Source organism: Malaclemys terrapin, chromosome 7 (assembly GCF_027887155.1).
Source record: "Malaclemys terrapin pileata isolate rMalTer1 chromosome 7, rMalTer1.hap1, whole genome shotgun sequence".
Classification (NCBI taxonomy): domain Eukaryota; kingdom Metazoa; phylum Chordata; order Testudines; family Emydidae; genus Malaclemys; species Malaclemys terrapin.
Genome location: NC_071511.1, coordinates 33477698 through 33493216, shown reverse-complemented (window position 1 = coordinate 33493216; position 15519 = coordinate 33477698). Strand labels below are relative to the sequence as shown.

The 15519-nt window shown below is 46.2% G+C and overlaps 1 protein-coding gene across 1 annotated transcript in view; it reads right to left on the bottom strand.

The window, feature by feature from the left end:
- Positions 1–2890: 2890 nt before the first annotated feature.
- Positions 2891–15519, bottom strand: part of C7H11orf80 (chromosome 7 C11orf80 homolog) — a 61041-nt gene continuing 48412 nt past the window's right edge. Inside the window, exons 14-17 of the mRNA XM_054033426.1 lie at positions 10198–10315; positions 8816–9099; positions 7753–7829; positions 2891–3324 (exon numbers count right to left, since the gene is read on the bottom strand). Of these exons, the coding sequence (XP_053889401.1) occupies positions 7776–7829; positions 8816–9099; positions 10198–10315 (456 nt within the window). The 3' untranslated portion in view covers positions 2891–3324; positions 7753–7775. The remainder of the gene's footprint in view (positions 3325–7752; positions 7830–8815; positions 9100–10197; positions 10316–15519) is intronic.

Genomic DNA, 15519 nt, shown 5'->3' with positions numbered 1-15519 from the left:
TACTAAGTCCTCATGATTGGAACAAGGTTAATGCCTTAGTCATAGCCGACTGGACCTCTTGGGGTGCTCAACCCCTGATCTACCAGTCATCCAAATATGGGAATACTGAGATCCAAATTGATGAAGGCAAGCTGCTACTACGAAAAGGACCTTTGTAAACACTCTTGGAGCTGTGAAGAGTCCATAGGGAAGAACTCAATATTCATATTGATTTGTTCCTACTAGAAAGCACAGGAAGCAGTTGTGCGATGGGTGAATGACTACATGAAAGTAGGCATCTTGAAGGTTGAGGGCAACGAACCAGTCTCCTGGATCCAAGGATAGGAGAATGGTAGCTAATGTCACCACTCTGAAGTGTTGTGCTAGACTTATTTAAGTTCCTGAGATCAAGGATTGGTCTCTACCCTCTGACTCTCTTGGGAACTAGGAAGTAGTTGGAACAGAATCCTTTCCCAACAAACTCTGTTGGAATCAGCTCTACTGCCTCCAGAAGGAGAAGGGATAAGACCTCTTGCCTTGAGAGCTTTTTGTGAGAGGCACAGACCCCAGCTTCTGATTTTCTCCAGGGGTCTTCAACCCCTGCTGAGCCCCAGACCCTGCCCCAACTCCTCCCCTTCCCCCAAGCCCCCACTCTTGGCGTAACTCTTCCTGCCCCTGCTCCACTCCTGGCCCTTCCCCACTCCATCCTTTCCCCCAAGGCCCCACCCCTGCTCCACCTCTTTCCACCCCCCTCTCCTGAGCGTGCCCCATCCCCGCTCTTCCCGCTCCCTCCCAGTGCCTCCTGCACACCGCAGAACAGCTGGGAGGGAAGGGGAGGAGTTGATCAGCAGGGCGGCCGGTGGGTGGGAATGGGGAGGGGGAGAGGAGCTGGCTGCTGGTGGGTGCTCCAGGGCTGGAACACCCACGGAGTCAGCGCCTATGGTGAGAGCGGGTCCCTGAAGGGGGGTTCCTGAAGGGGAATGTGGGGTGGTATGGGGGATAGAATGGAAGTGGATAGACAACTATCAGTATCCACTTGTTTGAGGTAAGGAGTTCCCAGGCAGGTAAAGTGGGACAGTCAATCTCTAAAGGGGGGAAAAACTGCACAAAGGGGAATCCAATGATGTGGATTGATTGATGTCCTTGGCTGAGGTGTCAAAACTGACGATTGAGAAGGGTTGGGTAGTCCTTGTTTCTGCTGCTTGCCCCTTCTCCTGAAGGTCTTCTGAGGCTTTGGAAAGGTTGACTGCTGATGGGACTGGAATGACTTGGATCTTTGGGCAGACTGAGTCCTACTAAATCATCTTTTTGTTGCAGGCATGTAGATTCCCAGTGACTGCAGCGTAGCCCTGGACTTCTTGAGGGCATGGAGACAGCAGTCTGTATGCTCACAGAAGAGCCTGGGTCCTTCAAAGGGGAGAGCCTCAACTTGGACTGTACTTCTCTCAGAAAACCCAAGGACTGGAACCAAGATGCTCTTCTCATGACCACTGCTGTGGTCCATGGATATGGAGGTTGTGTTGGTGGCATTTAAAGCAGCTTGGATGGAGGTTTTTGTGACCAACTGTCCCTCCACAATGATGGACTGAAACTGGTTTCTCTGGTCTTGTGGCAAATGTTCAATAAAGGGTGTACATTTTGAATATGTGGCAAAGTTGTACTTTGTACAAAGTTGTACATCCACCACTAAGGAGTTAGGGCTAGGGTGGGAAAAAGACAGTTACCTTTTCCGTAACCGATGTTCTTTGAGATGTGTTGCTCATGTCCATTCCATAGTAGGTGTGCGTGCTTGCCACGTGCACCAGTGCTGGAGGTTTTTCCCTTAGCAGTACCAGTAGGGGAGCGCCCCTAGCAACCCCTGGAGTGGTGTCACCATGGTGCGGTATAAGAGGCGCTGCATGCTACCCCCAGCCCCAGTTCCTTCTTGCCGGACAACTCCAACAGTGGGGAAGGAAGGCAGGATGTGGAATGGACATGAGCAACACATCTTGAAGAACACCCAGTTACGGAAAAGGTAACTGTCTTTTCTTCTTCGAGTGATTGCTCATGTGCATTCCACAGTAGGTGATTCCCAAGATATAACTGTTGGAGGCTGGGTAGGAGTTCACAGACACTCGGGACGGAGCACTGCCCTAACGAACCCACCGTCCTCCCTGGTTTCAGAGATGATTGCATAATGTGAGGTGAACGTGTGTACTGATGATCTTGTTGCAGCTCTACAAATGTCCTGAATAGGGACGTGCGCTAGAAAGGTGGCCGAAGAGGCTTGTGCCCTTGTCGAGTGCACTCTTACAGTTGGTGGCGGGGGAACTCCCGCCAGGTCGTAACAAGTACGGATACATGAAGTAATCCAGCTGGAGAGCCACTGAGTGGAGATCGGCCAACCCTTCATTTGTTTGGCCGTGGCAATAAACAGCTGTGTAGACTTCCTGAATGCTTTTGTCCGTTCCAGGTAAAAAGCCAGGGCCCCTCTCACATCTAGCATGTGAAGATGGTGCTCCTCACTAGACGCGTGAGGCTTGGGACAGAGTACCAGAAGGAAAATGTCCTGGCTCATATGATAGGCTGAGACCACCTTGGGGAGGAACGAAGGACATGGGCAGAGCTAGACCTTATCTTTATGAAACACCGTATACAGGGGCAGGGCTGGATTAACTTTTTGTGGGCCTGGCGCCAAACATATTTGTGGGCCTCCCTGGGGAATGAAGAGGTCAGGGGCAAGAGCACAGCGGACAGGGTGGATTTGATTTAATCATGATTTAAATCACTAGTTAGGAAGACTCGATTTAATCATGGGTTTCTACATAAAAGTCCATTCTTGTTGGTTGTTATAACCTTAAAACATATTCTTCACAACTCAGAGATAGATTTAGGTTTCATTTTTAGAAGGTACACACTATACATTTTTAAACTGTGATTTATTTTGAAAACTTTTCAGATGAGTTTTACAGCTATATCAGAAAATGAATGATTGTTTGGTTATTTCATTTACCAAAGATAATTGAAGCAGATATTTATGAAGTCATTGGGAGGTGAACTATCTCCAATTCAAGAGGTCAATCATTTATATTTGGAGGATTTTCTTGCCAGGCTGTATGAGGAGGAGAACATCACCAGACAGACATTTAAATTGTTTTATTTAACTAAAACAACAATGTTAAGTATTCTGGATTTTTTTCCTTCAACAGCAAACATAATATTTTAATAAAAAAGCATATGTCCCTCGCTTCTCACATTTTTCTCCCGACTTCTTCTCCTTGTCCAGATCTCTTCTGCCCCCAACAATCTTCTATTCATTGAACTTTTTGAAATTTTTCACTTTTAAAGAGAGGTAAGGGGTTGACCCTGTGTACACAAATTTACAGAGGGACAATAGAGTTGAGGTCTGTTATTTCTCACCTCTATACATTATTTATTTATTTATTTTAAAACATTTTTTGCTGTTAACAAGCATGTTACCTCTGGAGAGACAAATCCACAGTTTGAGAACTGCAAAACTAAGCATCTCTGATCGTATCTTCTAGACTGAGCACTGAGTCCCATTGGGTAGATAGAAAAATTAACCTAAATAATCTATACAGAAGTCTGTGGAACCCCATAAGATTGGTTCCCTATGCCTGTAGAACTGATGAATGAAATTGTTTTTAATTGTTCACTTTATTAATGTAACTTAATAAGTAAAGTTTTATGAATGAAACAACATTCATTCATAAAACCGGTTACCCCAATAACTGGCTAATTGACAATTAAGATGCTTGTTAAGAGCCATAGCTGTTCAGACAGTTGCCCTTGTAAGTGTCACAATCAATCCAATTCCTGCTTAAATCACTGAGACTTGCACTGCTTCAGTATTGTAACTTCTGTTCATTGTTTGCCATATTGTCATTCAAACTCCATTTTACAATGCTTACTCCATTTTGTAAAAGCTTGCTGCTGCAACCTTATTAGTTTAGTTTAGATGTGTGAATGAGGTATGTATGGATGATGGAATCAACCTCCAGCACCAGCCTGTCCTGATGAAACAGAGTTCAAACACCAACGGCTGAAGATGCAGACAAGAGCCCTAACAAAGTAAGAAGAGTCCACCCTAAGAAGAAAAGAACAAAAGTACAACAGAAGGAAGATCAAAGCCAGGTCCGAGGCTGAAAGTCATGTCTGCAATTGATGGGTAATCAATCACCCCGAACCCAGAGGCAGCGTGACACAGCAAGACCTATAGACTCTGGATTCAAACTAAAGCCTACAAAAAGGATGGGTGAGATGGAAGACTTGGAAGGGTAACGTTCTGCTGCCAACATGGAAGGGCAGACCCAGCCCTATCTTGTGCCCGGCTTTCCTGGCCAGTTAGCTGCCACAAGCTACGATCCCAAGCTGCGAACTCAAGCCACGAACTCAAGCTATGTTCAGGACTGGTAACTATACAGCAGCTGCAGAACATCTGGTGTGTGCGTGTGTGTGTGTGTATGTATGTGTGTGTATATATATAAGTATTAAGGTATTAGCTAGTGGTTATAGATCAGATTATCATAATAAACGTGGCATCTTTGCCTTGCCCCCTGAAATGATCCTGTATAGTTTTGTCTGCATAACAAGCCATGAACTATTAGAACTCATTTACAAAACTTTTTTTAAACATTACATGAAAAATATTGTCTCATACTATAGAATCAGAATTTATAATCCCTATTCCATGATATAATGTAGTTTTAATTAAGATATCTTTAGATTGGATTTTTGAGGGGAAAAACTATTTAAATTAAAAAAATCAGATTTTTTTTAAAGTAATTGATTTTTATCCCCCCCTGACAGCTGGGCACGGTGGGGGGGAAGGATTGGTTCCCAGCTGGAGCGAGGCAGGGGCAAGGGCAGGATGAAGTTTAACAAAGACAAATGCAAAGTGCTCCACTTAGGAAGAAAAAATCAGTTTCACACATACAGAATGGGAAGAGACTGTCTAGGAAGGAGTACGGCAGAAAGGGATCTAGGGGTTATAGTGGACCACAAGCTAAATATGAGTCAACAATGTGATGCTGTTGCAAAAAAAGCAAACACGATTCTGGGATGTATTAACAGGTGTGTTGTGAGCAAGACACGAGAAGTCATTCTTCCGCTCTACTCTGCTCTGGTTAGGCCTCAGCTGGAGTATTGTGTCCAGTTCTGGGCACCACATTTCAAGAAAGATGTGGAGAAATTGGAAAGGGTCCAGAGAAGAGCAACAAGAATGATTAAAGGTCTTGAGAACATGACCTATGAAGGAAGGCTGAAAGAATTGGGTTTGTTTAGTTTGGAAAAGAGAAGACTGAGAGGGGACATGATAGCAGTTTTCAGGTATCTAAAAGGGTGTCATAAGGAGGAGGGAGAAAACTTGTTCACCTTAGCCTCTAAGGATAGAACAAGAAGCAACGGGCTTAAACTGCAGCAAGGGAGGTCTAGGTTGGACATTAGGAAAAAGTTCCTAACTGTCAGGGTAGTTAAACACTGGAATAAATTGTCTAGGGAGGTTGTGGAATCTCCATCTCTGGAGATATTTAAGAGTAGGTTAGATAAATGTCTATCAGGGATGGTCTGGACAGTATTTGGTCCTGCCATGCGGGCAGGGGACTGGACTCGATGACCTCTTGAGGTCCCTTCCAGTCCTAGAATCTATGAATCTATGAATTCCCTTTGATGGGATGTAGTACTTTTTGTCAGATCTCTTACAAATGGTGGAATTGTGGCTGGTGTTTGCCCCAGTGTACGTGCAGGGGATAGTAATGCCTCATTACAAGTAAGGCAAACTTCCCTTGAGGATTAATATTCAAGATGTCTACCAAAGAATGTTGTGACTCTTGGACTTCCTTTAGTGGGATTTGGAGTCTGCCAGCCTCTTCATGAGGTCCTGGAATGTTTTAAAAGCATCAACATAGGTGGGCAGTGGTGGCATTACTACCTCATCTGGAGATGAAGAGGACTTGACTGAAGGAGGCCAGACCTCCTCAGTTTGAGGTTCTGGCTCCTGCTCTGTATCATTCAGTACTGAAGAAGAGCATGGTACTGGGGGATGGACAACTGTTGGTCGTGGATGGGACAGTACCGGAGGGTGCCTGTAATCTCTTCTTGGCATTCTATAAAACTGGTCACCAAACTGGCTTCAAGGATCCCAGTAATCACATTGGGGGGGATAGGGAAAGGGTCCCCAACAATCATTCTCCCTGAGTCTGCAGTGCCTGTCAGATTCTCTAGGATCTTTCTCAATAGAGGGATTCCTGGGAGCTGGATGGCACAGTACCAGGATTCCCGTACTGAGACCTCAAAGTCTGATAATTCATCTCTTGAGATGGTGCCTCAGGCATAATGACCAGTGCTGACTGCTGAAGACTTGGGCGGGTTTCAGCCTGCAGGTGTCTAAGCAGCACCGGTGAGGGGGCTCTGATAGCACTCCGTAGTAATGGAGATTCAGGCTAATCCAAAATGATGAGATCTTCAGATGATAGAAACCTAGAAGGAACCAGAGGGCTGTACTAGCCTGTACTCAAGGCTTGAGTCAGTACTGGAGGTGAAATTGTGGACCAGTGAGATGGAGACTGCTGCGGTACCAAGGTGAATGCAAGGTCCTGTCTTACTTCAGAGCTTGAGTAAGAAGCCAGTACCGAGGGATGTACAGTAGCCCTCTGTGTATCATGGTGCCATGTAGGATCAGGCAGTGCTGCTGCGGTAGGTTGTCCGGTAGAGTGCTTATCCAGACAAGGCTTCTTACACAGTACCAACACCTCGGTACCTCACTCAACTGGAGCATCTACGGTACCCTTTAAGGGATGTGAGATCTCCCAAGAGTGGGTCTTATGGGGTGACCTATCCTTTTTCTTCATTTCTCTGGTTGGGAAAGTGTGCTTCTTCCTCTTTGAGGTTTTTGTGTCTGTGGTCACAGATGAGGCTGGACTAGTGACCAGAGTGGTGTGCAATGTTGAGGCTGATGTACGGTGGAGGAAGTAGACCCCTCCAGAGCTAGGCCATATTCCCTTAAGAGGTGTTTTAGTTTAGCCTCCCTATCTTTTTTTTGCTCTGCCCTTAAATCCCAGACAGACCTTACACTATGAGGGGATATGGGAGTCCCCCAAACACCATAGGCAACTCAAGTGTCCGTCACTGTTGGGGGAAAAAAATTGTAGCAGGTCTGTCAGGGCTTAAACCCTGGGGTCTTAGGCATAACAAATTGTTCTCCAGCACAAACAAAGGTTCCAGAAGAAGGAGGCAGAAAACCCCCTCCACAAAAAAAGAACAGTAAATAACTATGAAACAAAAATAAAGACGGACTTTCATGAGATGAAACAAAAGTGAGAAATTAACAGCAAAGACTCTGTCTTGAGCGGCCAGCAGTTGAGGAGGACCTGAGCCCACCACCACTCATTCAGAGCATGAGGGTGTTCTGCACAGGGGCAGGCCCGCGAGCACTACTTTGCAGTCTCCAATCAAGAGCACACAGGCACAAACATCCTATGGTGGAGCTCCCACAAGACATATGCTCAAAGAAGAACCCAGGAGTCCTGCACCACTGTCATGTCCCTTGACCACAAAGCCATCCGCCCTCCCTCCTTCTAATACAAGAGTGTCAGCTCTTTGAGGCAAGGGACCAACTTTGTTCCATTTTTGTACAGTGCCTAGCACAGAGGTGTCCTAGTGCATATCGGGGCTCCTAGGCCTTACTGCCATCCAACAATAAAGAACAAGAACCCCATTGAATGGATGGTCTTTATTTGGCTTTGTTTGCATGGGGGAGCACAGCAGTTGTCATACCTTTGGCTAAGGGCATCTCCATTTCAGGACGTCCATTCAGAAAGGTTGGAAATCTCTTGCAGCCACAAGTGGTCGCCCTGTGGGACAAATACAGACAGGCGTTGGTCTGTGACTAGACAGGAGCAGAGAAGCCTCCCCACTGGCGAGGGAGGTTACAGCAGCACCTGGAGCCCATGTCCTCCCATGCCAGGTACTGCTCACACATCTAGGCCAAACTTTTCCAAAGCAGAGTGACATCAGGTGCCTCATTTTTTTGAGCATCCAACTAGAGATGCTGTAACGACCCTGATTTCCAGACAGTGCTTGGCCATCACCCTCAAATTCAGGCTTCTCATGCTGGGCTACCAAGAGCCTGGCACCACAAAGACTGGTGCCTTTTTCAAACAGTAAATGGAAGTATCCACCCCAAAGAACTTCCAATCTTTCCCTTGGGCTAAACAGGGCCCCATTTGGCCAAGATACTAAGTGTATGTGATTCCCACAGATCTCAGTGGGCTCCTGGAATCCTGGCTCCCACCCTCCCCACTCTAACCATTAGACCCTCACTCCCCTCCCAGAGCTGGGACTAGAACCCAGGAGTCCTGATTCCCAGTCCCTGCACGTGTACTCTAACCCACTAGGCCCCCCTCCACTGTGCTCTCTGAGCTCCAGACTCCCAGCCCACCTTGCTCTCCTCTGAAAACCAAACCCAGACATTTGCATAGTCTAGAAGGATTTTTGAAAAGAATCCCCATAGCCATGTTTATGTATTACTCCTGATTGATAATCCTTAGCCCTTCTATCTAAGCCTCTCAAAATGCTTTCCAAACATTCATACCTGTAGCCACAGCTCCCTCTGGTAGTTGGATTAGTGCTATCCCCATTTTGCAGACAGGGAAAGTGAGGTAGAGAGGGAAGGCATATTAGAACTCAGCACCAATTGCTTCTGAAGCCCATGCGCCTTCCTCCAGGCCACACCACTCCTCAATACTGGAGAACATGGCCTTGTGGGTGCCATCCAGTTTGGCCCTTCCCTTTTACTCAAACTGAGTTTGATTTCTGGAGAGCTTCTTCCCGGACCAACCTGCCACAGATTCTCACTGCTTCTGGCTCCGTCCTCTGATACAGCTGTAAAGCCTTTCTCTCTTTCACTTAGGAACATGCTGGCATCTGTTCCTTTCTTGGGACTCCATAGGCAAAAACTCAGCTGGCTGCCAAAGTCTGTCATGAGATTGTCTGTCCTCTCCTGCAAGCCACCCGGTGGCTCTTGCTCCAGAGCCTCACCTGCATTGTTCTCTATGGTTGCTGTCTTCCTCCTCTTAGTTTCACTCATTTCTCCCCACAAGTCAACTCTGTCCAGCAGAGAGGCTGTAAACATAAAATGAACATGATGCTCTTGCGATAACTGTCATACTGTTCTATCGCTGGGAAATGCTGCAGAGCTAGTTACCCAGTGTCTGATACCATGCTGTAGGCGAATGGGACCTCTTTGCCAGGCTTGTAAAAGGCTGCATGTAATCCTAGGGGGCTCGTGAATCTGGTAGAAACAGACTGAGCAGAGCCAGCAGCTGGAAGGCTGAATAAATTCACACTAGGAATAAGGGGAAAATGTTTAGCCAGGAGGGAGATTTCCTATCGGGGCAGCTCCCCCTGGTTGGGATTCTCCATCCCTTAGCAGCTTTACATCCAGCCGGATGACTCCCTGAATTATATGTTCTAGCTCCACCACTGGATCGATGCTGAATGCAGGAATCACTAGGTGAGGTTCTCTGGCTTGTTTGATACAGGGGGTCATGCCTGATGATCAGAATGGTCACTGTCCATGAAATCTATGGACGAATGGTGGGCAAAATCCACTGTGAGCGTGTGTAAATGCAGACAAGAGCAGGCCATTCAATCAACTCCAGTGCTGTGGTAAGGGAAATAGAAACTGCACAGGAAAATGATCTCAGAGCCATCGTGGGGCTGCTCGGTGGGGAAGGGAAGGTGAGGGGGTTAGAGAAAGGAATAAGATATTAAGGGATGTTAAGGGTAAAGACAACCCAGCCCAGGGAGCAGGGCACAGGACTCTTGGGCTCTATTCCCAGCTCTGCCACTGGCCTGCGGCATGACCTTGGTCAAGTCCCTTCCCCTCTCGGTGCCTCTGTTTCCCAGAATGTCTATTCTGATTGTCTCTCACTGTGGGTCTACGCAGTGCTCAGTCTGATGTGAGTCTGATCTCAGTTGGGGAGGGTCTGTGCAATAGGGGCCCTAATTCAGTCATGCAAAGAATAACAGGTGATATGATTGTGGTTGTTCTATGAACTGCTGGCCTGTTCATCTACTTTCCTAGTACAAAGGTGGCTGGATCCAAGCCCCAGTGTGATCACCGGAAAGAGCATTTGTGGGGCGTCTGGGTGACCATCACCTAGAGGAGCTCTGTGTGTGTGTGCAAAGGGAATGTGTGTCCTCTGGACATTTTCTTACCCGGCTCTGAATCGACAGAATTGATGCTGTCAGATGCCTCTTTCTGTGATAGCTTCTGGCTAGCTGTTGGTAAGTCACATGCAGCAAGCCAGGCTGGGTTGACATCCTCAGGTACCTGCTGTTGAAAGTTACCCTCATTAAGTCTGATGAGTAGGGGACAGTTCTGCCAACCTGGCTATACTGGAGAACTGGGTAGGGGAGGCTGAACTGATGCAAAAGCAGCCATGCAGAACTGACTGCACTGCTCCCCACAGCTAAGTACGGTGCTCTCTGCAGCATGCCTGGCAGTACAAGTGCATTTTGGGTAGCTATCCCACAGAGTGGTTGCAGATGTGTATTCTGCTCAGGTCAGTGTGTGCCCAGTGCACCAAAGCCAGAGAACTTTACCTAACAGTACACTTGGGGCAGCGCTTGCACCACCTGACCCCTTAGCCTCTCCCCTGGATATTTAAGGGCTTCACTACACCCTTCCCTAGTTCCTTCTCACCTTCCATGGCTTGAGTCAGAGTGCTCAGAGTGGTTTTCCCCTCAGGCTTTATTCCACAGCGCTGTGATTTTTCTGTATATATTTGTTAGTTGTGGCTAGCTTAGCAGTACCCTTACGTTTAGTTTATTATTAATAGTAGATAAGATTTTGAACACTCTTTCCACGTTTCAGGGGCCAGAGAGGAGGTTCCCCTTCGGAACTGGAGAAAGGGATTCTACTCACCGTACTTCCTGCTCCCCAAGTCCAAGGGAGGAGAGTGCGATCTATCCTCAGTCTGCGTCTCAACAAGTACATCAATTATATGAGATTCCACATGGTCATGCTAACTACTATTCTCCCCGCTTTGAATCACAATGACTGGCTTGCTGCCCTCAATCTTCAGGACGCTTACTTCCTTGTAGTGATTTTCCCAAGCCACAGTAAGTTTCTGAGATTTGTAATGACAGATCAGCATTATCAGTACACCGGGCTTCTCTTTGACTTGTCCTTAGCTCCCTGGGCTTTTACCAAACGCCTGTCTATAGTAAAAGCATATCTCAGAAAAGAGGAATGAGAGGGTTACTCACATTGTGCAGTAATTGAGGTTTTTCGAGATGAGTATCTCTGTGGGTGCTCCACTTCAGGTGTCGGTGCATCCCGGCGCCAGCTGATGGGAGGTTTTCGGTAGCAATGCCTGGTCAGGATGTGCATGCGCAGTAGCTGTCTCGCAGTGCCATTAGCGCTTCATCTAGCATGTACATGGCCTGACCCCTTCAGTTCCTTTTCTACCATGTATCAGGGGGTAGCCGTGTTAGTCTGTATCTACAAAAACAACAAGGAGTCTGGTGGCACCTTAAAGACTAAAACATTTATTTGGGCATAAGCTTTCGTGGGTAAAAACCTCACTTCTTCGGATGCATCTTGTTGTTTTTCTACCACAGAGTCTTTAATGCGAACTCCGAAATAGAGGGGAGGAAGGTGGGTAGTGGAACACCCACAGGGGGACACATCTCGAAGAACCTCAGTTATTGCACGAGGTGAGTAACCCTCTCTTCTTCTTTGCGTGCTTTCCCTGTGGATGCTCCACTTCAGGTGACTGTAAAGCAGTGCCCTACTGTGGATGGATGGGCTGCGGTGTTCAATGCATCGTTGACACTAGCACCATTCGGCCTAGTATTGCATCTGAGCCTGAGCTTTGCATTACTGCGTAGAGATTAATGAATGTGTGTTCGGATGCCCAAGTGGTGGCTCGACATAGCTCTGTGAGTGGTACCTTATTCAAAAAGGCTGTTGAGGTTGATATTGATCTTGTCAAATGGGCTCTGATCCCCGTTGGGGGCTCCCTTTTTTGCTGTTGATAGCATAGGTGGATGCAATTGGAGATCCATTTTGAAAGTCTTTGTTTTAATATTGCAGATCCCTTTAATAGTTCAGTTGTGGAGATGAACAGTCTCGGTGATTTTTGGAATGGTTTCATTCTATCTAGGTAAAATGCTAATGCAAGTCTAACATCTAGAGAGTGTAGATTGTCTCTTGTGTAGTCCCATGCGGGTTAGGGTAAAACGTAGGTAAGCGAATAGGTTGGTTGAGATGAAAGGATGATGATATCTTGGGAACAAATTTTGGGTGTGATAGTAGTGTCACTTTGTCTTTGAAGAATACGGTAGATGGAGTGTGGGCCATGACAGCCCCTATTTCACTTATTCTTTGCGCAAAAGTAATTGTGACCAGGAAGGCTACCTCCATTGAGAGGTGTAGTAGAGAACAAGTCATGAGTGGTTCGAATGGTGTTTTGGTAAGGCCTCTAAGGCCCAGGTTTAGATCCCATGCTGGTGTGGGGTTGAGTATTTCTGGGTTATACCTGTGAGGAAATGCTTTGTGATTGGGTGTGTGAATATTGAGACACCATTGATCTTATGATGGAAAGCAATTATGGCTGCTAGGTGTACTTTAACTGTACTTATGGTAAGTCCTGATTGTTTCAGTTCTAATATGTACTTCAAGATCAAATGAAGTGGTGCTGTAAGTGCAGTAATGTGTTTGTTTCTGCGCCACATGGACAACCTCTTCCATTTCTGTAGGTATGTTGCACAAGTGGATGTCTTTCTTCTGTTTAGTAATACCTGTTTAACCTGTTCCAAGCAGGTAAATTCTTTGTGTTGGAGCCATGGAGGAGCCATGCCTTCAGGTGAAGTTTCTCCAGGTCCGGATGGAGGACTCGATCTTCATCTTGTGAGAGAAGATCCTATTGCAGCGGGAGAGTATATGGTGCGCAGATCGCCATGCATCCCAGGTATGGGAACCATGTCTGTCTGGGCCATGTCGGGACTATAAGTGTGACCTTGGCTTCGTTGTTTCATATCTTATGTATTACCCTGGAGATTAACTATGTCAGTGGGAATGCTACAGGAGAGGGTGTTTCATCTGATGAGGAAGACATCCCTTAGGAATTGTGTTCCCAGTCCTGCTAGTGAGCAAAACCTTGGCCATTTGTTGTTTCATGCTGTTGCGAATAGGTCAATGTGTAGGAACCCCTACATGTGGAATATGTGTTGTATTCTGTTGTTGTTCAGTTCCCATTCATGTTCTTGGGGAAACTGTCTGCTTAATGTGTCCACTGTCATGTTCTGCTGATCCAGTAGGTCTGATGCTGTAATGGTGATGTTGTGTTTTATGCAACAGTTCCATAGTTTTATGGCTTCTGTGCATAGGGAGCGAGATCGTGCTCCGCCCTGTCGGTTTATGTAGAACATACATGCAATGTTGTCCATCATGACTCTTATTGTTTTGTTCCATATTACTGGGAGGAAATGGTTGCATGCATTGCGAACCGTGCATAATTCAAGCAGGTTGATGTGTAAATGTGTCGCTGAGGGAGACCACTTCTCTTGGATTGTATGTTGGTCAATATTAGTTTGGATCTTACCCAAAATACCACGCTGCCAGCCAATCCTTTAGTGTCTAAAACTAAACGTTTATTATAAAGAAAAAAGAAAGGACAAGAAGGAGTTTTTAAATGGTAACACAATCAGATACATACAGAGACTTCAAAGTCCATATATCAGGTTCTGAGCAGTATTGGTGAATTTGCTGGCTTGAAAGTCCCTCTGGAACACATCCACAGCTTGGATGGGTCATTCAGTCCTTTGTTCAGAGCTTAAATTTGTAGAGAAATTACTCCAGAGGTGGGAAGCAGGATTGAAGACAAGATGGAGATGATGCAGTTGTCTTTTATATCCTTTACCATGTGTTTAGTATTTCCTTTGTCCCAAACACAAACTCATAGCACAGGGCATGGAAAAACCTTGGAGTCCCCTGTCCATAGGCATGCCCCTACAAGTCCTGCTGACTCATAAGGTGTAATCCCTGGCTTCTTTCAATGGGTTGTTTCTACAGCTCATGACCCTTGATGGGCCATCGAACAGGCTAGGCACTGTTGATGCTAATCTGTCTGGAGGTGTCACCCAGAAACACAGCACAAGTTTTGAAATACAGATATACCATTGTGCCATTCTATACCTTGGGGGAGCATACTGTAACCCCCATATTCCTCATTTTCATATAATCATGATCTTACATATAAAGCATGCCTTGTAAGGTATCAGGGGAAAGGTTATGATCTGCTGAAAGTCATTTCTCTATCCATATATGTGTATCATTAATGCATATGAAGTTATGAGAATTATGTTGTATGGTGGTCACTAAAGCATGCTGTAAGTTGGGGACTCAACCAGATATTAGCTCCCCAGAGGCAAGAGCAAGGAAAGTAATCAACGCCCGGGTGGGGTGTCAAACAACACATCAACACCATTGTCCAGCAAGGGAGCTACAATGCAATAACTCACCTGCATGAGGCCACACCAGGGGAATTTCGCAACCTTGCTTGGGGAGACTCAGCAATGCCCTCCAGACATGCCTAAACTTTTGCTCCTCAAGCAAATGGACTGAGAGTATAAAACAGACAGAGTGGACACATACTGGGCCCTTCTCCTGCCCCTACCTATGCTGCAAGCAACCAAGACCCTGAGAAGAAGACAAGACTACTTAATCTAGTTGCTGCCCAGTCTAATAAGGTTGAGAATTTAGACTGCATGCTTATCTTTTATTTTCTTTTGGTAACCACTCTGACTTGTTATGCTTTGACTTTTAATCACTTAAAATCTATCTTTATAGTTAATACATTTGTTTGTTTATTCTACCTGAAGCAGTGCGTTTGATTGGAAGTGTGTCAGAGGCTCCCCTTGGGACAACAAGCCTGGTACATATCAATTTCTTTGTTAAATTGACGAACTCATATAAGCTTGTGGCGTCCAGCAGGCATAACTGGACACTGCAAGAGGGAGGTTCCTAGGGTTGTGTCTGGGACCGGAGATATTGGCTAGTGTCATTCGCTTGCAAATAGCTGGGAGCAGCTTACATGCCAGAGGCTGTGTGTGAACAACCCAGGAGTGGGGGTTCTCACAGCAGAGCAGGTTAAGGCTGGCTCCCAGAGTCAATGATTGGAGTGACCGGTCCAGATAATACCAGAGGGGAACGTCACAACCATACACATCTATAAGTCACAATACAAAGTGATACAAACACATAAACAAGATGATCATACTTGGCAAATCGTAACATTTTCACAGATACCTTACATGGCATCTCTGGTCAGATTCCTTGCAATACTTCATACAGTGTCACAGATGCATTGATAGAACTAGCAGAAACAGTGTGGCAAACACCCTCCACCATCCCTCCAACTTGCAAACATGCAGACAGAACGTATTATGTACCAAATAAAGGCATGGACTTCCTCTTCTCGCACCCCCAGCCCAACTCCTTAGTGGTGGATGGGGCCAACCAATGGGGTGAAC